Source organism: Tachysurus vachellii, chromosome 1 (genome assembly GCF_030014155.1).
Source record: "Tachysurus vachellii isolate PV-2020 chromosome 1, HZAU_Pvac_v1, whole genome shotgun sequence".
NCBI classification, from domain to species: Eukaryota; Metazoa; Chordata; class Actinopteri; order Siluriformes; family Bagridae; genus Tachysurus; species Tachysurus vachellii.
The window spans coordinates 13,566,924-13,587,703 of record NC_083460.1 but is presented as its reverse complement, the minus strand read 5'-3'; the positions used below and the strand labels follow the sequence as shown (position 1 = coordinate 13,587,703).

At 40.0% G+C, this 20,780-nt stretch overlaps 1 protein-coding gene across 2 annotated transcripts in view; it reads left to right on the top strand.

The window, feature by feature from the left end:
- cdh12a (cadherin 12, type 2a (N-cadherin 2)) overlaps positions 1-19,895 on the top strand; it is a 37,535-nt gene extending 17,640 nt beyond the window's left edge. For both annotated transcript variants that reach the window (XM_060859278.1, XM_060859362.1), the window contains 6 exons: positions 6,927-7,177; positions 9,113-9,249; positions 14,070-14,191; positions 14,548-14,662; positions 17,421-17,672; positions 19,104-19,895. In XM_060859278.1, coding sequence (XP_060715261.1) covers positions 6,927-7,177; positions 9,113-9,249; positions 14,070-14,191; positions 14,548-14,662; positions 17,421-17,672; positions 19,104-19,612 — 1,386 coding nt within the window. In that variant the 3' untranslated portion in view covers positions 19,613-19,895. The remainder of the gene's footprint in view (positions 1-6,926; positions 7,178-9,112; positions 9,250-14,069; positions 14,192-14,547; positions 14,663-17,420; positions 17,673-19,103) is intronic.
- The last annotated feature ends 885 nt before the right edge of the window (positions 19,896-20,780 follow it).

Here is a 20,780-nt window from a genome sequence, read left to right as displayed (position 1 = left end):
ATAGTGCTTCTGTAGTCCAACATATTTTACACACGTCTGTTTTGTCCCCGAGGGTGAGCGCCTCTTATTACAGCCCACCATCCTCCCTGTGCTCAGTGAATAATGCATTACTGGCATAAAACTGTTATTTTCTACACACTGCCCACTCCAATCAAAAATAAGATCCATCTTCTCCTTACTGGTGGTTACGACTTTCCTCAGGACAAGCCGAAGCCTGGTGTACGAAAAGGCCCTGACATACTAAAAAAAGCTCTTGAAATGCTGCCACGCTGTGTGGATTTTGCCAAAAAGAAAAAGAAGTGGTCCATCTTTTTGGACTTCAGAAAGCATGAATAAATAAATTGGTGCTCGGCGATCAGCTCTGCTACCGCTTGATGCGATGTGACAAGGAGAAATCCCCCGCACATCATCTAACAGAGCCCACTCACTCGGCCGGGCGCATACACGCGTAAGTCCTTCGGTAAAAGCTGGAGGACGAGGCTGGAGTGCGCTCGTTCTCCAGAGAGATGGATTGCTCCATCATTACTGCGGTTTAGCTCAGTGGGGTTCTGTGACTCTGTGATGACTGCTTGAGACTCTCAGGCTCTCACTTCTGATGTAAAGATCTCACATATCTGCAGTGCGGAGGAGTTTGGCATGGTTAAAATAATACAAAAAAAAAGAGAATTATGCAAAAAGATCTGTATCTATGATCATGATTATGATGCTAACATTCCGAGATGCGTCTGTTTTGCAATCATATCACTCTTCGTTACCTGAGTTCAGTTTTTGCTTCACGTGGATTTATTCCCCAGGCTGCACTCCAGAGCATCTGGAGAACAAAGTCACCTAGTCCTGACTGTGCAGAACTGTATCTGCTGACCCCAAAAAAAATACAAGACAGGAAAATGAATATGAGAATGAGAAATCCTCACCGTGGGGCTAAGTGAGAACAGGGTCAATGACACAGCCACGTTCCTGCCGCCATTCTTTTTTTTTTTTTTGCATGGGCACCTTGGGGGAAAATGCTGAAACAGTTCATTCTGGTGTGTCTCCTTGCTTTAGGGAATCAGGTTGCAGATAGAAGAGGATGCTGGATGAGAAAATTGGTGGATGTTTGCACGCAGACTGCGATTACCATAACACGATACTCTACAGTTCTTCTTAATGCTTTCACATCAAGACAAAATGATAGAACAGACGCAGCCTTCGGTATCCAGACTGGATATCTGTCATTAATCTTATTAATGAATTGGGAAAGTAGTTCTAAAGTGTTGCCTCTGACATGAAATCTTATGAGTGCCGGGCTTTGATTGAACAAATAATGTGTCTTTCGGATGCTTTCCTGCGAGTACGGAAGACTGCTGCTGTAAATGCAAGAAATTTAATCCCAGAAACACGTTTTTCTCGCTGACACCTGAGTTTATTATTATTTGCACCTTTTTTAATTTTCTGCCTCATTAGTGCTCCTTCATTTCCAAACCTGATCACTTAACATATAAAACACACACCCACACACACCCACACACACCCACACACACACACGCAGCCCTAGACACGATACTACATGTGTTATAATACAGCCGTGTTATGGATTCACGAGTAAACGGTAATTGATTCAAAGAACTCATTAAAACCTGCCACTGTGTCAGCAGCATTGAATAACAAATCTGTAGATGTACATCTGATTTCTAGAGAAAACAGGAAGCTGTTTAGCTGAATGCAGCTGTACAGGAACCCAGATGTAGATTTGGACGGTTAACGAACGAGCCAAAGGCGACAGCGATGAGATAAAACTTCACTGAGGCGACACAAGGAAGAAACTCTGAAAGTTTGAAAATCCAAAATCTGAGCTCGAAAGTGGTTATGTGTACAGTAGGTGTACAACACCACCGAGGGTTAGATCCTGTCCAAATGTTAGAATCTTAAATCCAAAGTCACGTGCGGAAATCTACCATCATTATTCATCAGCTTATAAAATAGCACTTGATGCAGCACATCCGATAATTTTGCGTTTTATTGTATTTTTTATTGCACTCCGATAGTCAGTGAAGCTTAAATAAAGGTTATTGTGAATCGGATTGTGTGCAGGATGTCGGCTATTTTTGTAATTTTTTGTAGGATTTAATTTTTTATCTTTTATTTTTCAATGAGAAGCTGATCGAGCGCTCATCTGCTACACACAAAGTTCATTCATAATTTATTCTTAAAAAAAATCAACCCTAGAGAGAATTAGACTTAATAATAATAATAATAATAATAATAATAATAATAATAATAATAATCCATATGCATCTAATTAATCATTTTTACGTATTCCGATTAGTCTCGAAAGTGTATTTCTGAGTGTATTTACAGTCACGAACACGCATCTTTTCCTGATATGTCGTAGTTAAATCAAAAATGTACGACGGTGGAGCAAGAAAAATGGTCCACGTTTAGAAACCCAGCCCCTTTGAGTAAAGCTTCAATCTCATGAATATCTTAGATTATTTCAGATGTGGTTATTTGGTATCCAGAACAGCTCTGAAATAGTTTTTGCTTGTTTCACCTGCTTGAGGTTTTTTCATCTGACGTTCCCCTGATATGCATTTTAATGACATTCAAGCGCTTTGGCACTCGATGGGAAAGTGCATAGGATTTCGAGGAAGAAAGCGTGTGTGGGTGTTTTTTCACCAGCCATCTAATCACATGTGAGTCACGCATCGCCGTTCTCTTGTACTACCTGATTCTTCACTGATTACTTTCCTAAAATGTGTGTGCTCTGATTCGAAGGCTTCACGTTTCTAAGTTGAGTGAGCATTGTTTTTCCTTGCTGTCCTAATTGTCTCGGAGAAGGTGCACTTTCCGACACCAGACACTCGGGCAGTCAGCGAGGAAGGCTGACGTGACACAACCTGACACGTGCTCATCACAGTTTTTCTTCACATTTTTTATTATGACTGGATGCCAGAATAAGAACAGGGCGTCTTTGAACAAAGAGAACTTTTGTTTCTTAGATGTGGAAGACAGAAGCTGTTCAGAGAGAAGAGAAATTCATTGTTTTCAACCTAACTATAAGTTAGGTTGAAAAATGATTTAAAAATGATTTGAAATCATTGAAACCAAATACTGAGAACTGTGATTCAGACACGAACAGCTTTTTATGAAATATAGCTATCAATTCTTGCATGTAACTCCGCCTTCAAATTCCTTTGGTATGTTTTAAGGACTAAATGTAGATTAAAGAGAATGAGGTGGGTTTTTTTATATTTATTTATTCTGCTCTGAAGGAGAATTGTGGTAAATAAATATTCATTCTATCAAAGACAAAAAAAAGAAAAAATATGACCCCCTGTCACGTGCGAGCTTTAATCAACGAGCCGCAAACCGCCACCGTTAACGGAAATCCCTCACGCTGCGGTCCACGTGCGATTGATATAATATGCCTTCAGAAGCACTTCAGCTGAAATACAGATTGGATTTTAATGCAGTGTGTTTACTGCACTTGAAAAGGAGCCAAATCCCGTAAGAAACACCATGGATAAACAATTCACCCCAAATCAGAGCTAATTCAAGCATCATACTTTAGGTTTCACAAAGGCTGAGGAACTCCGGGTTCTCTGGGTATCTCTGTGGAACCTTCTCACAGCCTTCAGGTGTGGTCAGTGTTTCTCGTGAGGATCAGTCACAGCTGGTGAGAAGAAGTGCAGTAGTAGATGATGGAGAGATTGCTTGGATTGCATTATACATATATATATATATATATATATATATATATATACACATATATATATATATATATATATATACATATACATATATATATATATATATATATATATATATATATATATATATATATACATACATATATATATATATATATATATATATATATATATATATATATATATATATATATATATATATATATATATATATATGTATATATATATACACACACACAGTATATATAGACATATATTAGGAATATAAGGAAAGCTCTGGATTAGAGGGCTGCATTGGGATTGGGCTCCCGCAGGACCCGCGGGCGGTTTCACCTTTGCCCTGGGAGATCCGCGGGACCCGGTGGGATTTGCCGTGTAACCTAATAATAAGAATGGAGTCAACACATGACGTTGAGAAGAAGATTAAAGCGGCTGTTTACTTGACAAAAGCAAAGCAAGGCAAGTCAGACATCTGGACACAATTCTCAATTGTCACTGAAAAAAATGGGAAAGAGTTAAACTTCGTAAGTTGCAATAAATGTGCAAAAGTGTTAATTTACAACGGACATAAATCTGGCAGGGGGAGGCACGGTGGCTTAGTGGTTAGCACGTTCGCCTCACACCTCCAGGGTCGGGGTTCGATTCCCACCTCCACCTTGTGTGTGTGGAGTTTGCATGTTCTCCCCGTGCCTCGGGGGTTTCCTCTGGGTACTCCAGTTTCCTCCTCCGGTCCAAAGACATGCATGGTAGGTTGATTGGCATCTCTGGAAAAATTGTCGTGTGTGTGATTGCGTGAGTGAATGAGAGTGTGTGTGTGTGTGCCCTGCGATGGGTTGGCACTCCGTCCAGGGTGTATCCTGCCTTGATGCCCGATGACGCCTTAGATAGGCACAGGCTCCCCGTGACCCGAGGTAGTTCGGATAAGCGGTAGAAGATGAATGAATGAATAAATCTGGCACGTCTGGCCTGAGGCGACATACCTGCACAGTTCTCAGTGGTCAAAGCAAGCTCTCATTCTCCAATAAAGCACTTCCTGCTCACGTTAAGCAAGATACTATGGAAAAATGTGTCGCACTTTGCTGTAAAGATATTAGACCGTATGTCATTGTTGCCGGGAATGGCTTTGTTGACATAGTTCAGCACTTTGTTAACATAGCCGCTAAATTTGGTACATTTGATGTGAGAGATGCGCTGCCACATCCAACCACTGTGTCTCGACATATTGAGGAAAAAGCACAGTTGTTAACAGTTAATCATTTGGTCTGTGTATCATGCAGTACATTTAAAAAATGAGGTGCCGCTAGTTGTGGTTTTGTTAAAATGGTTAATATTTTATATTAAAAAACTGTTTTTGACAGGTGTGTTGCTTTGGTTTAGTATTAATTTATCTTATTTAAATGCAATCATGTTTAATTCTGTTATTCTGGACATTAGCCTGAACTAATAATTAGTCTGATCATTTGTATACAATCAAAATTTTCACAAGCTCTCGAGAAAAAATCCATGGGAGTGGGCGGGAGTGGACACAAACATTGCGGGTGCTGGAGGGAGTGGAACACGCAGCTTCTGGGCGCGGGTGGTCCTGGTCAGAAATTCAGCGGGAGCGGGCGGGTGCGGGTTTATAAAAACAGTCCCGCGCAGGGCTCTACTCTGGATCTCAGCCAATAACTTCAATAAAACTCTTTTTTAAAAAAAAATATATATATACAGTATATATATATTTTTGCAGAGTCATGAGATGCTGGTTGCTATGGTAATGGTGTAGCGTGAGTATCTGTTAAAACCCTGTACGACATAAAAATTTTTATCCCTCTCGGAAATCTTATCTGTAATATCGAGATCAACAAATTGTACCTTTTATCCATTTGTAGTTACAGTTAATGTTCTTGAACTGAAGGGTAACCAGTGCTGACACTGGAGACTCATTCCACGATCTGTAAAATAAACACATTAGAATGAGTGCCTTAATATAAACCTGTGGAGAAAATGAATCAACACATTCCGACCAATCAGAATTTAGCATTCATGAGCGCTGAGGTGTAAATAATATTACATCTGACTTCCACTCAACAAAGTGTGACCGATCCGCAGAGTAGAAGTGTGACGCAGGAAGTGCAGAGAATCTGATGCAGCTCCTGACAACATGAGTGGAATTCAAAACGCAGCACGCTTCGTTCACGTCATGATGCACGTTGTGAGCTTGAGGAACAGAGAACTCCTGCAGAGATAAGAGAGGAAGTGGAGACCGGAAAGCAGAGGAAGAGATGCCCTGATGCCATGCGGCACAGAGAAGACAGAAAAGGCTGCGCTTTTATGTGCAGATACGACAGGATGTGACACGCACTACACCCAGAACCAGAGAGATGTGAAACACCGACGCTGTGTTCAGGGGTTCTGATAGCTCACAAATGTTTCCTGTCAGACACGACACCTTGAAATATATCTTACAGAAGTGTAAGGAAGGTTTAGGTCAGGATTTGGGCGCAAGGTTTATACATGCAGCTTTAATCATGACTTCATTCAGTGTACATTTTTAAAGTGTAATGATGTTCAGAGTGCTTTAGTAGATAAGCTGCATAGTTTTTAAACGATTAATATCAAGACAGAGAATAAAGAAAGACTGATGAAGGAAAGAGTGTGTGTAGCTGCTAGAACGTAAGTGACAACAGGAACAGGAAACTGTTTCACTGACATTCCACAACCTTAAACATTATATAATTAACTTTACGCATTAACAATAATAATAATAAAATAATAATAATAATAATAATAATAATAATAATAATAATTATTATTAATTATTATTATTATTATTATTATTATTATTATTAACAATGTATTATGTGATTTTATTTCGTTTATTCCTAAACTATTTAAACCTTTTTTAACCACTTTTTCAACTTTTTAAACATTTATGATTTATATTTATAACTTTGCATACTTATCTTTTCGTTCTTTATTTATTTATTTTTACATTTTTTAAACCCTTTTTACGCACATTTTACATTTAATTTCCATATTAACATTTAAATTAATAAAAATATATTTTTACATATTTCTTTACACCTATTTCGCTCTTCATTATGTTCCTCTTAATTTACACTTTATTTATTATACAACTACCTTTGCACCTTTTTACACGTTTTTATTTTTCTTTACATTTTTCTTTATATTTTTATACCTCTGTACAGTTTAACTCAGAGGTTTTACACTTTCCATCGTCTCTCTCTATTTTAGCCACTGGATTACGAAAGCAGAAAGCTGTACAGTTTTAAAGTGACGGCGTCAGACCCACACATGGACGCTCATTTCATGCAGAGTGGCTCACACAGCGACACTGCGGTGGTGAAGCTCAGCGTGATGGATGTGGAGGAAGCTCCAATCTTCAGCAGCTCAGAGTACAGCATGGAGACACGAGAGGGAGCTGCAGGGAACGCCATCGGGACCGTAAACGCTCACGACCCAGACATGGGGCACAGTCCCATCAGGTCTTTACACACACACACACACACACACACACACACACACACACACACACACACACACACACACTCCGTCCCATTCTGAATCAGTGAAGCTGTGATTCTACATTTTTTTTCCTGTGATGTTGATCTTAAGACCATGACATTGTTCTAAACAGTATTTGTTTCTGGATGAATATTTCATAACAAGGATAAAAAGGAGTCAACAGTGATTCAGTACACACTGGCTGTTTGTGCTCCTTTTAATATTTCACTATTGCCATCCACAGTTCCTGTGAGACAACACACCACAATAACGCACCATAACACACAGTAACACACCAGCGGTCAGTGTTCAGTGGACCCTCCCTCTGTGTGGCAACAATCTCTCATACTTTTCAAATATTCATGACTAAACAGCAGCTCTTTCTCATGAATGCCATCAATACATTTCCCAACAAGTGCATGCACTCGTCACAGACCAGGTGGTAAAATGTCTTAAGGTAGAAATGCTTAAGCAGGATTTGAAAAGATATGATATACAGTATATACAGTATATGATCTCTTCTCTTCTCTTCTCTTCTCTTCTCTTCTCTTCTCTTCTCTTCTCTTCCCTTCTCTTCTCTTCTCTCAGCTTCTCTTCTCTTCTCTTCTGTTCTCTCCTCTTCTCTCCTCTTCTCTTCTCTCCACCTTTCTTCTCTCCTCTCCTCTCCTCTTTTGCTTCTCTTCTCTCCTCTTCTGTTCTCTCCTCTTCTCTCCTCTTCTCTTTTCTCCTCTCCTCTCCTCTCCTCTCCTCTCCTCTTCTCTTCTCTCCGCCTTTCTTCTCTCCTCTCCTCTCATCTTCTCTTCTGTTTCACTTCTCTCCTGCTTCGCTTCTCTTCTTTTCTCTCCTCACCTCTCCTCTTCTCTTCTCTTCTCTTCTCTTCTTTTCTCTTCTCTTATGGGTATCTGGTCAGGATAAAGAGAATCATAGAGAGCTCTAAATACCAAACTATTTTCACACAAACGCTGCAGATCTCTGATAGGCAGCTGAGGATGAAGAATATTTCAAATTTCAGCACGATAACAAACCCAAAGCACAAATCCAGTCCAACAAAGGAACGGCTTCAGAGGAAGAAGATCAATATTTTGAAAGAGATCTAAATCAGATCGAAAACCTGTGAAAGGGATGTGTGAGGAGATCCTCTCACAATGTGATAGAACTGGAATATTTCTGCAAGGAAGTCATGATGTGTCGAGTCTGAGGACTGTTTACTAACATCTCTGAATGCCCAATTAGTTAAGGGGTGTTTATACTTACGCACCATTACAGGTTATTGTACACTTTTTCCTTTTTCTTTTGCATTTCTTATTTGTCTTTTACTTGAATATAAAAAATAGTGTCAGTTGCTTTACATTAAAGCTGGAAAAAGATCTGACGTTTAACAATAATATAACAAAATATAATATAATATAATATTTTGCTGTTCTCATAAATAATGACTTAGTAAATTATGATCTACATCATTGTATTGAGTTTATTATTATACTGATATTAATTTCCTTTTTTTCTCTTCTTTTTTTCATTCCTTATACATTTTTAACACTTCTTTATACCTTTAAAACATGCCAACCTTATTTACATATAATTTATTCTAATTTACATATTTTTTCCACTCATTAATTTTCTTATCTCTGTAATATTAGGCCACGCTCAATAGGTCCATTTTCTTATCTCCATACGTCACACCCCGAACCTTACACTCCTTACTGAATTATTATTATATCTGCTTTAATTTACAGCATTTAGCAGATTCCCTTTTCCAGAGCGACTTGCATCTCATTTTATACAACTGAGCAATTGAGGGTTAAGGGCCTTGCTCAGGGGCCCAGCAGTGGCAGCCTGGTGGACCTGGGATTAAAACTCACATTTTTAATTTGCTGCTTTAAGATGCTTTTTATTTCCATCTTTCTGCTCTGTAGGTACTCCATTGAGTGGAGTGCAGACTCAGAGAATTACTTCGACGTGGATCCTGAGGAAGGCACAATTTCATCTCGAGAAGCTCTGGACAGAGAAACTACACCGAAACACAACATTACTGTTGTTGCAACTAAAGTTAGTAAGTACGCACAGAGAGGAAGTCACGTCTCAGACACGTGCAGCTCATCGTTAGGCTTTGTTATTCCTCGCAACTCGACATTCTCCTTCATTCTCACCTCATTCACCTCATCAGCTCATCGGCTTGCTCTTCGCCAGCTTCATCTGACTGTTAGAGAAAAAAACACACTTGCGTGTAGTGAAGAGACAAATGAAGACTTTACTGACGAGGTCTCATCACGCCATCTGGTGGAGATTAAATGTAAATGCAGCCGTAGGGTCCAGCTGCTGTGCTTTAAAACTATTCCATAAATCATGCATTTAATTAACACTTTAATTTAAAATAGTCATTTGTTAGAAAAGGACATTTTTAACACACGCATTATCAAATGAAAATGTTAATTAATGAACAAAATTAGTACACAAAAAAAATGAAAGTTTTAGTTTTCATTTATTATTAATAGTTAAAATACAATAATTATAGTATACATGAAAACATCTATAAAGTATTAATATTAAAAGTGTATCAGTGTGAAGCATTGTGTGTCTGTTGTGAGTCCCTCAGGGTTGTGTCTTTATCAGCATTGTCAGTCAGTCTTCTTGTGTATTTGTCATTGTTTTGTATCCATCCGTCCATCAGTTGAGTTGTGTATCCATCAGTGTTGTGTATCAGTCAGTCTATTAGTGTTGTGTGTGTCAGTATTGTGTATGAGTCCAAGTTGTGTATCCTTCAGTGTTGTGTATCAGTCGGTCTATTAGTGTTGTGTGTGTCAGTATTGTGTATGAGTCCAAGTTGTGTATCCTTCAGTGTTGTGTATCAGTCGGTCTATTAGTGTTGTGCGTGTCAGTGTTATGTATGAGACCAAGTTGTGTATCCATATGTGTTGTGTATCAGTCAGTCTATTAGCATTGTGTGTGCCAGTGTTGTGTATCCATCTGTGTTGTGTATCAGTCAGTCCATCAGCGTTGTGTATGAGTCAGAGCTGTGTATCCATCTGTGTTGTGTATCCATCTGTGTTGCGTATCAGCCAGTCCATAATTGTTGTGTATGAGTTAGAGTTGTGTATCTATCAGTGTTGTGTATCAGTCAGTCCATCAGTGTTGTGTATGTGTCATTGTTGTGTATGTGTGAGTTGTGTATCCATCAAAATTGTGTATACTTCAGTCCAGCAGTGTTGTGTATATGTCAGAGTTGTGTATCTATTAGTCTTGTGTATCTGTCAGTATTATGTATGTGTCACTGTTGTGTATTCATGAGTGTCATGTATTTGTTATTGTTGTGTATCTATCGCCATTGTGTATCAGTGTGTTTCAGTGTAGTGTGTTTTAGTGTATGTGTCAGCTTTGTGTATATGTGTCAGAGTTGTGTTTGTGCATGTGTTGTGTGTGTGTCACTGTTGTGTATATGTGTCAGAGGTGTGTATGTGTGCCAGAGCTGTGTATCTGTCAGTCCACCAGAGTTGTGTATGTGTCACTGTTGTGTATCTGTGTCAGAGTTGTGTATGTGTCAAAGCTGTGTATATGTGTCAGAGTTGTGTATGTGTCAAAGTTGTGTATGTGTCAGAGTTGTGTATGTGTCACTGTTGTGTGTATGTGCCAGAGTTGTGTATGTGTTGCTGTTTTGTATGTGTCACTGTTGTGTATATGTTTCAGAGTTGCGTATGTATCAGACTTGCGTATGTGTCACTGTTGTGTGTATGTGTCAGAGTTGTGTATCTATCAGAGTTGTGTGTATGTGTCAGAGTTGTGTATGTGTCACTGTTGTGTGTATGTTTCAGAGTTGTGTATGTGTCAGAGTTGTGTATGTGTCACTGTTGTATATCTGTCAGAGTTGTGTATGTGTCAGAGTTGTGTATGTGTCACTGTTGTGTGTATGTGTCACTGTTGTGTATATGTTTCAGAGTTGTGTATGTATCAGACTTGCGTACTGTATGTGTCACTGTTGTGTATGTGTCACTGTTGTGTGTATGTGTCACTGTTGTGTATGTGTCAGAGTTGTGTATGTGTCACTGTTTTGTATGTGTCACTGTTGTGTATATGTTTCAGAGTTGTGCATGTATCAGACTTGCGTACTGTATGTGTCATTGTTGTGTGTATGTGTCAGAGTTGTGTATGTGTCAAAGTTGTGTATGTGTCACTGTTGTGTAGGTGTCAGAGTTGTGTATGTGTCGCTGTTTTGTATGTGTCACTGTTGTGTATATGTTTCAGAGTTGTGTATGTGTCAAAGTTGTGTATGTGTCAAAGTTGTGTATGTGTCACTGTTGTGTATCTGTCAGAGTTGTGTATGTGTCAGAGTTGTGTATGTGTCACTGTTGTGTGTATGTGTCACTGTTGTGTGTATGTGTCAGAGTTTTGTATGTGTCACTGTTGTGTGTATGTGTCAGAGTTGTGTATGTGTCACTGTTGTGTATGTGTCAGAGTTGTGTATGTGTCACTGTTGTGTGTATGTGTCAGAGTTTTGTATGCGTCACTGTTGTGTATATGTTTCAGAGTTGTGTATGTGTCACTGTTGTGTAGGTGTCAGAGTTGTGTATGTGTCGCTGTTTTGTATGTGTCACTGTTGTGTATATGTTTCAGAGTTGTGTATGTGTCAAAGTTGTGTATGTGTCACTGTTGTGTATCTGTCAGAGTTGTGTATGTGTCAGAGTTGTGTATGTGTCACTGTTGTGTGTATGTGTCACTGTTGTGTGTATGTGTCAGAGTTTTGTATGTGTCACTGTTGTGTGTATGTGTCAGAGTTGTGTATGTGTCACTGTTGTGTATGTGTCAGAGTTGTGTATGTATCACTGTTGTGTGTATGTGTCAGAGTTTTGTATGTGTCACTGTTGTGTATATGTTTCAGAGTTGTGTATGTGTCACTGTTGTGTATATGTTTCAGAGTTGTGTATGTGTCACTGTTGTGTATGTGTCAGAGTTGTGTATGTGTCGCTGTTTTGTATGTGTCACTGTTCTGTATATGTTTCAGAGTTGTGTATGTGTCAGACTTGCGTATGTGTCACTGTTGTGTTTATGTGGTGTTGTGTATGTGTCAGAGTTGTGTATGTGTGTCAGAGTTGTGTGTTTCAGAGTTGTGTATGTGTGTCAGAGTTGTGTATGTGTGTCAGAGTTGTGTTTATGTCAGTGTTGTGTATGTCAGAGTTGTGTATGTGTCAGAGTTGTGTATGTGTGTCAGAGTTGTGTATGTGTGTCAGAGTTGTGTTTATGTCAGTGTTGTGTATGTGTCAGAGTTGTGTATGTGTCAGAGTTGTGTATGTGTGTCAGAGTTGTGTATGTGTGTCAGAGTTGTGTATGTGTGTCAGAGTTGTGTTTATGTAAGTGTTGTGTATGTGTGTCAGAGTTGTGTATGTGTCAGAGTTGTGTATGTGTGTCAGTGTTGTGTGTGTCAGAGTTGTGTATGTGTGTCAGAGTTGTGTTTATGTCAGTGTTGTGTATGTGTGTCAGAGTTGTGTATGTGTGTCAGAGTTGTGTATGTGTCAGAGTTGTGTTTATGTCAGTGTTGTGTATGTGTCAGAGTTGTGTTTATGTCAGTGTTGTGTATGTGTCAGAGTTGTGTTTATATCAGTGTTGTGTATGTGTCAGAGTTGTGTATGTGTGTCAGAGTTGTGTATGTGTCAGAGTTGTGTTTATGTCAGTGTTGTGTATGTGTCAGAGTTGTGTTTATGTCAGTGTTGTGTATGTGTCAGAGTTGTGTTTATATCAGTGTTGTGTATGTGTCAGAGTTGTGTATATGTGTCAGAGTTGTGTATGTGTCAGAGTTGTGTATGTGTGTCAGAGTTGTGTATGTGTCAGAGTTGTGTTTATGTCAGTGTTGTGTATGTGTCAGAGTTGTGTTTATGTCAGTGTTGTGTATGTGTCAGAGTTGTGTTTATATCAGTGTTGTGTATGTGTCAGAGTTGTGTATGTGTGTCAGAGTTGTGTATGTGTGTCAGAGTTGTGTTTATATCAGTGTTGTGTATGTGTCAGAGTTGTGTATGTGTGTCAGAGTTGTGTATGTGTGTCAGAGTTGTGTATGTGTCAGAGTTGTGTATGTGTGTCAGAGTTGTGTATGTGTCAGAGTTGTGTTTATGTCAGTGTTGTGTATGTGTCAGAGTTGTGTTTATGTCAGTGTTGTGTATGTGTCAGAGTTGTGTTTATATCAGTGTTGTGTATGTGTCAGAGTTGTGTATGTGTGTCAGAGTTGTGTATGTGTGTCAGAGTTGTGTATGTGTGTCAGAGTTGTGTATGTGTGTCAGAGTTGTGTTTATATCAGTGTTGTGTATGTGTGTCAGAGTTGTGTATGTGTGTCAGAGTTGTGTTTATATCAGTGTTGTGTATGTGTGTCAGAGTTGTGTATGTGTGTCAGAGTTGTGTATGTGTGTCAGAGTTGTGTATGTGTGTCAGAGTTGTGTTTATATCAGTGTTGTGTATGTGTGTCAGAGTTGTGTATGTGTGTCAGAGTTGTGTTTATATCAGTGTTGTGTATGTGTGTCAGAGTTGTGTATGTGTGTCAGAGTTGTGTATGTGTGTCAGAGTTGTGTATGTGTGTCAGAGTTGTGTTTATATCAGTGTTGTGTATGTGTGTCAGAGTTGTGTATGTGTGTCAGAGTTGTGTTTATATCAGAGTTGTGTTTATATCAGAGTTGTGTATGTGTGTCAGAGTTGTGTATGTGTGTCAGAGTTGTGTTTATATCAGAGTTGTGTTTATATCAGAGTTGTGTATGTGTCAGAGTTGTGTATGTGTGTCAGAGTTGTGTTTATATCAGAGTTGTGTATGTGTGTCAGAGTTGTGTATGTGTGTCAGAGTTGTGTATGTGTGTCAGAGTTGTGTTTCAGGGTGGACATGTCCCTTCTTTGATCTTTCAGATAATCCACAGCTGTTCACTCGAGTCATTGTCACAATCACAGTGCTGGATGTCAACGAGTTTCCTCCAGAACTTTCTTCTCCGTATGAAGCGTTTGTTTGTGAGGATGCAAAAGTAGGCCAGGTAAGTGTGTTTGTGTATGTGTGTTTGTGTATGTGTGTTTGTGTATGTGTGTGTGTGTGTGTGTGTGTGTGTGTGTGTGTGTGTGTGTGTGTTCAGAACCACTGAAATATGATTTGATGCGGGATCTGAAACGAGTCATTGTAATATCAGCGTTGCACTAAAACACAGATTAAAGCTCGCTTGGAAAATCCCTTCTGGATTGTGATTGGTCAGAATAAAGCGGTTGATTGATTTTCTATAACAGCAGCGCTGACCGTAGCACAGGTTTATATTAATGCACTCGTTCTAATAGGTTATCGTTTCTATAGTAACAGCTTAATCACAGTAATAATGGTCTTTGTGTTATTGGTATCAAGGTGATCCAGATCCTCAGTGCTACAGACAGAGATATGCCCAATCTAGGACACAGATTCTTCTTCAAATCTCCCAGAGACATCCGGAACAAGAACTTCACCATCCGAGATTATGGCAGTAAGTTGTTGCTGGTAGCCCATACTCACTTCTATTCGCTAAAAAAAACAAATTGTTTAAAAGTATACATGACTGGTTCCGGAACGCTGGAGTCATCTGAGGGAAGGTTGTGATTCCCAATCAAGATGATAACTTATCATCATCATCATCATCATCATCATCATCATCATCAACATTATTGTATTGCTCTCAGTTTAGAAAGGATGGACTTGAAAGCACGTACAATACTTCCTTTTGCTTTGTCGCATGTTAGACAGTTATGTACAGTATAAAGAACATTTCAGTGAGTGTCCTCCATGTTGTTGGACTGGTAGCTCTCAGACACAAATGGAAGCCCAAGATAGTGGCCACCAAACATGGAACAAAATAAATAAAATTTATGACCTCCAGTTTACGTCATCAATCACTCAATTTCATAGCCTGCACTTGGAAAACAAACTATTTTCAGAAATGTGGGAAGCGATCTAAATAACTCGCTAGGGCACCTTCATCAGGTGGATCACCAAACATAGGAAAGTGAAGAACTATCCAAAGAACTTTTTACCAAGAGCATATCTACGCTGACATTTCCATTAGATGGACCTTTAAGCATAGGGAAAGACTATTTTTACCAACATGGAACATGACATGACAAAGTCTTCAAAATCCAGCTTATCAGCTTTATTAATTATTAAGCTTGTTATGAGTTAAGCCACATGTGCAGAGTCAGAAGAGCTGATCTGGGTTAAGGGCTTTACACTTTTATCAATTAGCCCTTTACTTAGGATACTGGATGCATCCAGCAGGACTATGTGTCTCTAATTTATCTGTCTGGATCTCACCATGGTTCTTCATGATAATAATAATAAACATAATAATAAATGAAACTAGGTTTTGTGCCAGTGAGGATCAGCAGCTAAAGCTGAGCAAGTGGCCACAACGTTCTCTACTACCCCTCCTGCGCTGTCAAGTGCAATCTGCTGCTCACCCAGCCACAAAAAACCCTCAATGACAGGGTCAGGGGACCTTACGGTTAATAGCAGACATGTCTGCACACATTCACACAGAGTTAAGAACACTCTCTGCTGACCAACCCCTCAACCAGGGACGCTTTGTCTTCTCTGGTTGTGAGAAAGGTTTGCCGTGGGGCTTAAAAGCAATAGTGCCACTGTTTTTTGCGTTAATGTTTTGGTCAACATGGGAAGATATTCCACATATAATCTTAGACAGCCTTGAATGACAGAATTACAGCCTGATTCAAAAATGTATAGTTACATTGGAGGAAATCAGTCATCAGTTTCTTCAGCTTTCAAATTGCTCACCTCCAAGATTCTGATCCAATCAGTTCAGATTTCTTCACAGAATGAAAGAAGCCAAATTCTCAGCATGGGCACTACATACTTATCGTCTTGCTCTTAGTCTCATTAAACGTTTTCTAAGAGTGTCTTAATTTTATGCAGATTTATTCCGATTTTCCCAAGTGCTCCAAGAACATCTGATAATAAGCCATATTTTTTTTCTGCCAGAACTACCAACTCGACTCCTCCATGTCTGATTCTGGTCCAATCTGTAGTTGATCCCCAGAGGAAATTTCTTCACATGTCTAGAGAGACTAAACCCTTCATTCAACAAAATCTTCAGGAATGTAGGTTGTCATTTTATCTCATTTTATCTTCTGTGAGTGCTAGTCCTCCCAGCAGGTCAGAAAGCTGGTAAAGCTCATAATCATTTTACCTCCAAACTCTGTCACTGGATCCTCTTTGATGCTACATTTGATGAGTCCAGCATGTGGCTTGCCGAGTTGTAATTCTTCATTGCATCACTCGCAATCAATAAGCATCTTTTCACTGGGTAGCTTTAGTGCTGGAACTCTGATCAGGATCTGAAACGATAGTTTTATAGCTCGTGGTGCATTTTCATTTATAGCAAATGAACTGTAACATAGGAAGAGGAAAAAAACTGACTTGAAGTGTTATGTGGTTTATGTGAGTAACCAGTTGTGTAAAAGGAGTAAAATGGTGAACTGAACAAACCGTTCATCCAATAATCAAGAAAATTCCAAAGTGCCAAATCTGTATCCAGGAATCAACTTCCAAATATTTTAATTTACAGCAGACACTTTTATGCAGAGTGACTTACAATTGAGCAATTGAGGGTTAAGGGCCTTGCTCAGGGGCCAAGCAGGGGCACCTTGGTGGACCTGGGATCCAAACACATGACCTTCAAACAATAGTTCAATACCTTACATCCCTACACATCTCTACAAATCTCAACAAAGCCTCAAAGTGTCTGCAAGACCCAAACAAGTGTCCAAATCCCAACTGGGGCTCCAAATCCTAACCGGCAGTCCAAAACCAACCAGTTATCTAAATCCCAACTGTGTGTCCAAATCCCATTTGGGGGTCTTAATCTCAATTAGGGTTTTAAAATCCCAACTGAAGGTCCAAATCCTAACTGGCGGTCAAAATCTCAAACAGTGCTCCAAATCCCGATAGTCCCACATCTATGCCTGTGGGTCTTAATGACAGACCAAATTCCACTGATGTGTCCAAAAGAGCAAAACTGGTCTAAAATTTATGTGAGGGATTAGATTTATCAGATTGACCAGTCATGTTCATTAACAGCAGGTCTTGCAGGAAGTGCCCCAACCTCTTTGGGTATGTATTTAAGCTAAGAGGTAAAAATAAGCAGTTAATTAATCGGAAGTATACGTATATATATATAGCTGTTCAAGGAATACTCACATTTGGATGGCACTCTTGCGTGTGTGTGTTTCCAGACAACACTGCCGGGCTTCTGAACAGGCGTGCGGGGCTTCGGCGGATGGAAAAGAGTGTGTATGAGGTGCCGGTGGTGGTGGAGGACAGCGGGTTTCCCATCCAGAGCAGCACAGGGACACTAAGCATACAAGTCTGTGCTTGTGATGTCTCCGGCTCAGTCCGAAGCTGCAGCACCAAAGCTTTTCTTCTACCTCTGGGTCTCAGCCCTGGAGCTCTGCTGGCTATCCTGCTGTGTGTGATCATTCTTCTGGGTAAGATACACAGCACACGCACACACACACACACACTCACACACACACACACACACACACACACACACACACACACACACACACACACACACACACACACACACACACACACACACTCACACACACACTCACACACTCACACACACACACACACACTCACACACACACACACACACTCACACACACACTCACTGCAACACTGTCAAATCTCAGGGCTCTTGTTTTTAAAAGTATCTGAGTCACATTTGACACAATGTGTTAGAAAGAAATATTATTAGCCTTTTTTTTTTTTTATTAATTATTTAATTGATTGTTTATTTGTATCACTTAAAGGAGGCCTGACCTTTGTGTCTGCTAGTAATAATTAAGCTCAGTCTCAATAAAGGAGTTTGTGACCTCAGTGTCGGTCAGTACCATGCACAAGAAGGTGTGGTCACTGGCTGCTTTAAACTGTAAGACCCTATGTCATAACAGAGGTCAACACACCCCCATGTCAAAGCATGAGCATGGTGAGGACAGTTATTCTTTGGCCACCAGGGGGCAGTGCAGTAAAATAAACCTGGAAAGCTGGAACTGGAGCAGAACCAGGAAAGAAAACACAAATGGCTTCTTAATTACAGTCTCAGGTTTATGTAGCCAATTTTTCACGCTGCTTCTCTGCAGAATGAGTCCTAACAGCTGATTCATGACCTTGTTAAAGCCTCGCACTTTCTCTTTTCTCTCTCTGTCATTCTGTCAACGTCTTGCTGTCTCCATTTCGTTCTGTTTCTGTCTTAGCCATCTCTCTCTCTCTCTCTCTCTCTCTCTCTCTCTCTCTCTCTCTCTCTCTCTCGCCTTTCTCTCTCTCACTCACCCATTCTCTGTTTCGATCACTTCCTCTATCTTCCCACAATGTTCTCTCATTTTTTTCATCTCTCCCAGCCTTTAAACCCCCATCTCTCTATCTATATATTCCTCACTATTACCATGCTCTTTCTATTTATCTCGCTTGTCTTTTCTTTCTTTGTCTGTCCTTCTCTCTCTCTCTGTCTTTGTGTTCTGTCCTTTGTCCTCACTGTAAGAGATGGAAGCTGAGTCCATGTGTCACTCAGAGAACACGACAGCACATCAACACAGTGAGGAAACAGGAAGTCAGCAAATCTCTCTCTATCTCTCTCTATTTCACACACACACACACACACACACACACACACACACACACACACACACACACACACACATAACCTCTCAGGGTCACATTCGTCCTGTTTCAGCACCAATGCATATGGAAACTGCTGCGTATGCACATTCACACACTAAGTGCATGTTTTTGCATTTGTCATTTTTACACAATTTATTTTTAGTATTCATGAATTCATGTGATCACATAATACGTATGTGTGTGTATGTTAGCAATTAGTAACACGTCACGCTTGGTGCTATCTCTTGCAGCGATTGTGGTTCTGTCCGTCTCTCTGAAGCGCCAGAGGAAGAAAGATGCTCTGATGTTGTCCAGAGAGGACGCGAGGGACAACGTGATCCGCTACGATGATGAGGGCGGCGGTGAGGAAGACACGCAAGCCTTCGACATTGGGACTTTACGCCACCCGGAGGCCATAGAGGACACACCTGCCCAGCGTTACGACCTGAGGGATGACGAGGACGGAGAGGATGTTCACGTGTACCTCCAACAGCGCTTACAGGAGAACCACAGAGATGACACGGAACCGTATGACTCTCTGGCCACATTCGCCTATGAAGGCGAGGGCTCGATGGCCGAGTCACTCAGTTCCATAGAATCACAAGGTCACGATTCTGATATCAACACCGATCTGACGTCGATCGGAGACCTGGGGCCACGTTTTAACACTCTGACTCTGATCCTCACCGAAAGAAAGGGAGCCAAGGATGAATCACGTCTCTCGCACGCTGAGGGATCAGAACCAAGACGAGACGACTGACATGATTTTATTTTCAGAAAAGAACTGTGTGAAAGTGAAACGCCTGGAAAGGTATTATTTCAGGCATAACACTTCGACAGAGACAGTAGGAGAGGCGTGCGTGTTTTGTTTTTTTCCCCTTCGCACGCCTCTCTTCAACCCATTTTCAACTTATTTCAGTTGAAACTTGCAAATCTTTCCAACTGTGTTTTCAGTTCAGCTTCATGTTTGCACTTGTCAGAAACTGAGTTTTCAAAAAAAATCCTTTTGGGGGAATTTGAATCTCCCCTTTGATATTAAAAAAAAGTGCCTCAAAATTTATTTTCTTTTTTTTCGCTCAGTTCACACACTCATTCTTCGAAGCTAAGCAACTTCGCTCTGTAGCTTGAGCTTCTCATTTGTTATGGAAAATAAAAATATGGACGAATAAATAAAGAAATAAAGATCAAAGGCCTCCGGTTTGCTCCTTAAATCACTGACGTCGTGTTCAGAATAGATTTGTCATGATTCATTGCACACTTGGTGGTGCGCTAGTATAAGACTATCTACATTTTCATCTACACAATTAAGTAAGTATGCTGTAAAGTGTGTGTGAGTGAGCCTCTGTGCAAATATACAGTATATGCTAAGTTACACTAACTACCAATGTACAAGAAGCCTGGGCTGGCATGCTAATATATTGCCATGCTAGCATGCACATGAGCAAGTGTATGACAATGCAAATGCAGTACTGTATGTTAGTGTAAAAATACACTGATACAATAATTACACAAATGTGAATGCTTGTGAAAGTAAGCTAATATGCTAGGATGCGACTGTTCTTAATGCTAATAAGCAACCACCCAATATATCAGGATATAATTACCCAAGTGTGTAAGTGTGCTAGTATGTGTGCACATGAGTACGCTAAGTTAGTTTAAACATTCAATACTGTACAAAATACAATAGTGTGCATGACTGCAAGGTTCCTTGTATGCTAATATGTAAAAACGCTAACATGATAGTCAGCTAGCGATAACTACTCGTGAGACTGTGACAAGACGTAAATTAGCAATACTGAATAAGTTCCTCTTCATTTACAGGTGAGCGTGTTGGGGATATTGTGTGTCATATAATGAAGGAGAGATTTTAACATGTTCAACAAATCAGAAGGTGTTGATTTTTTTACAAGAGCAGCAGCTCTGAAATT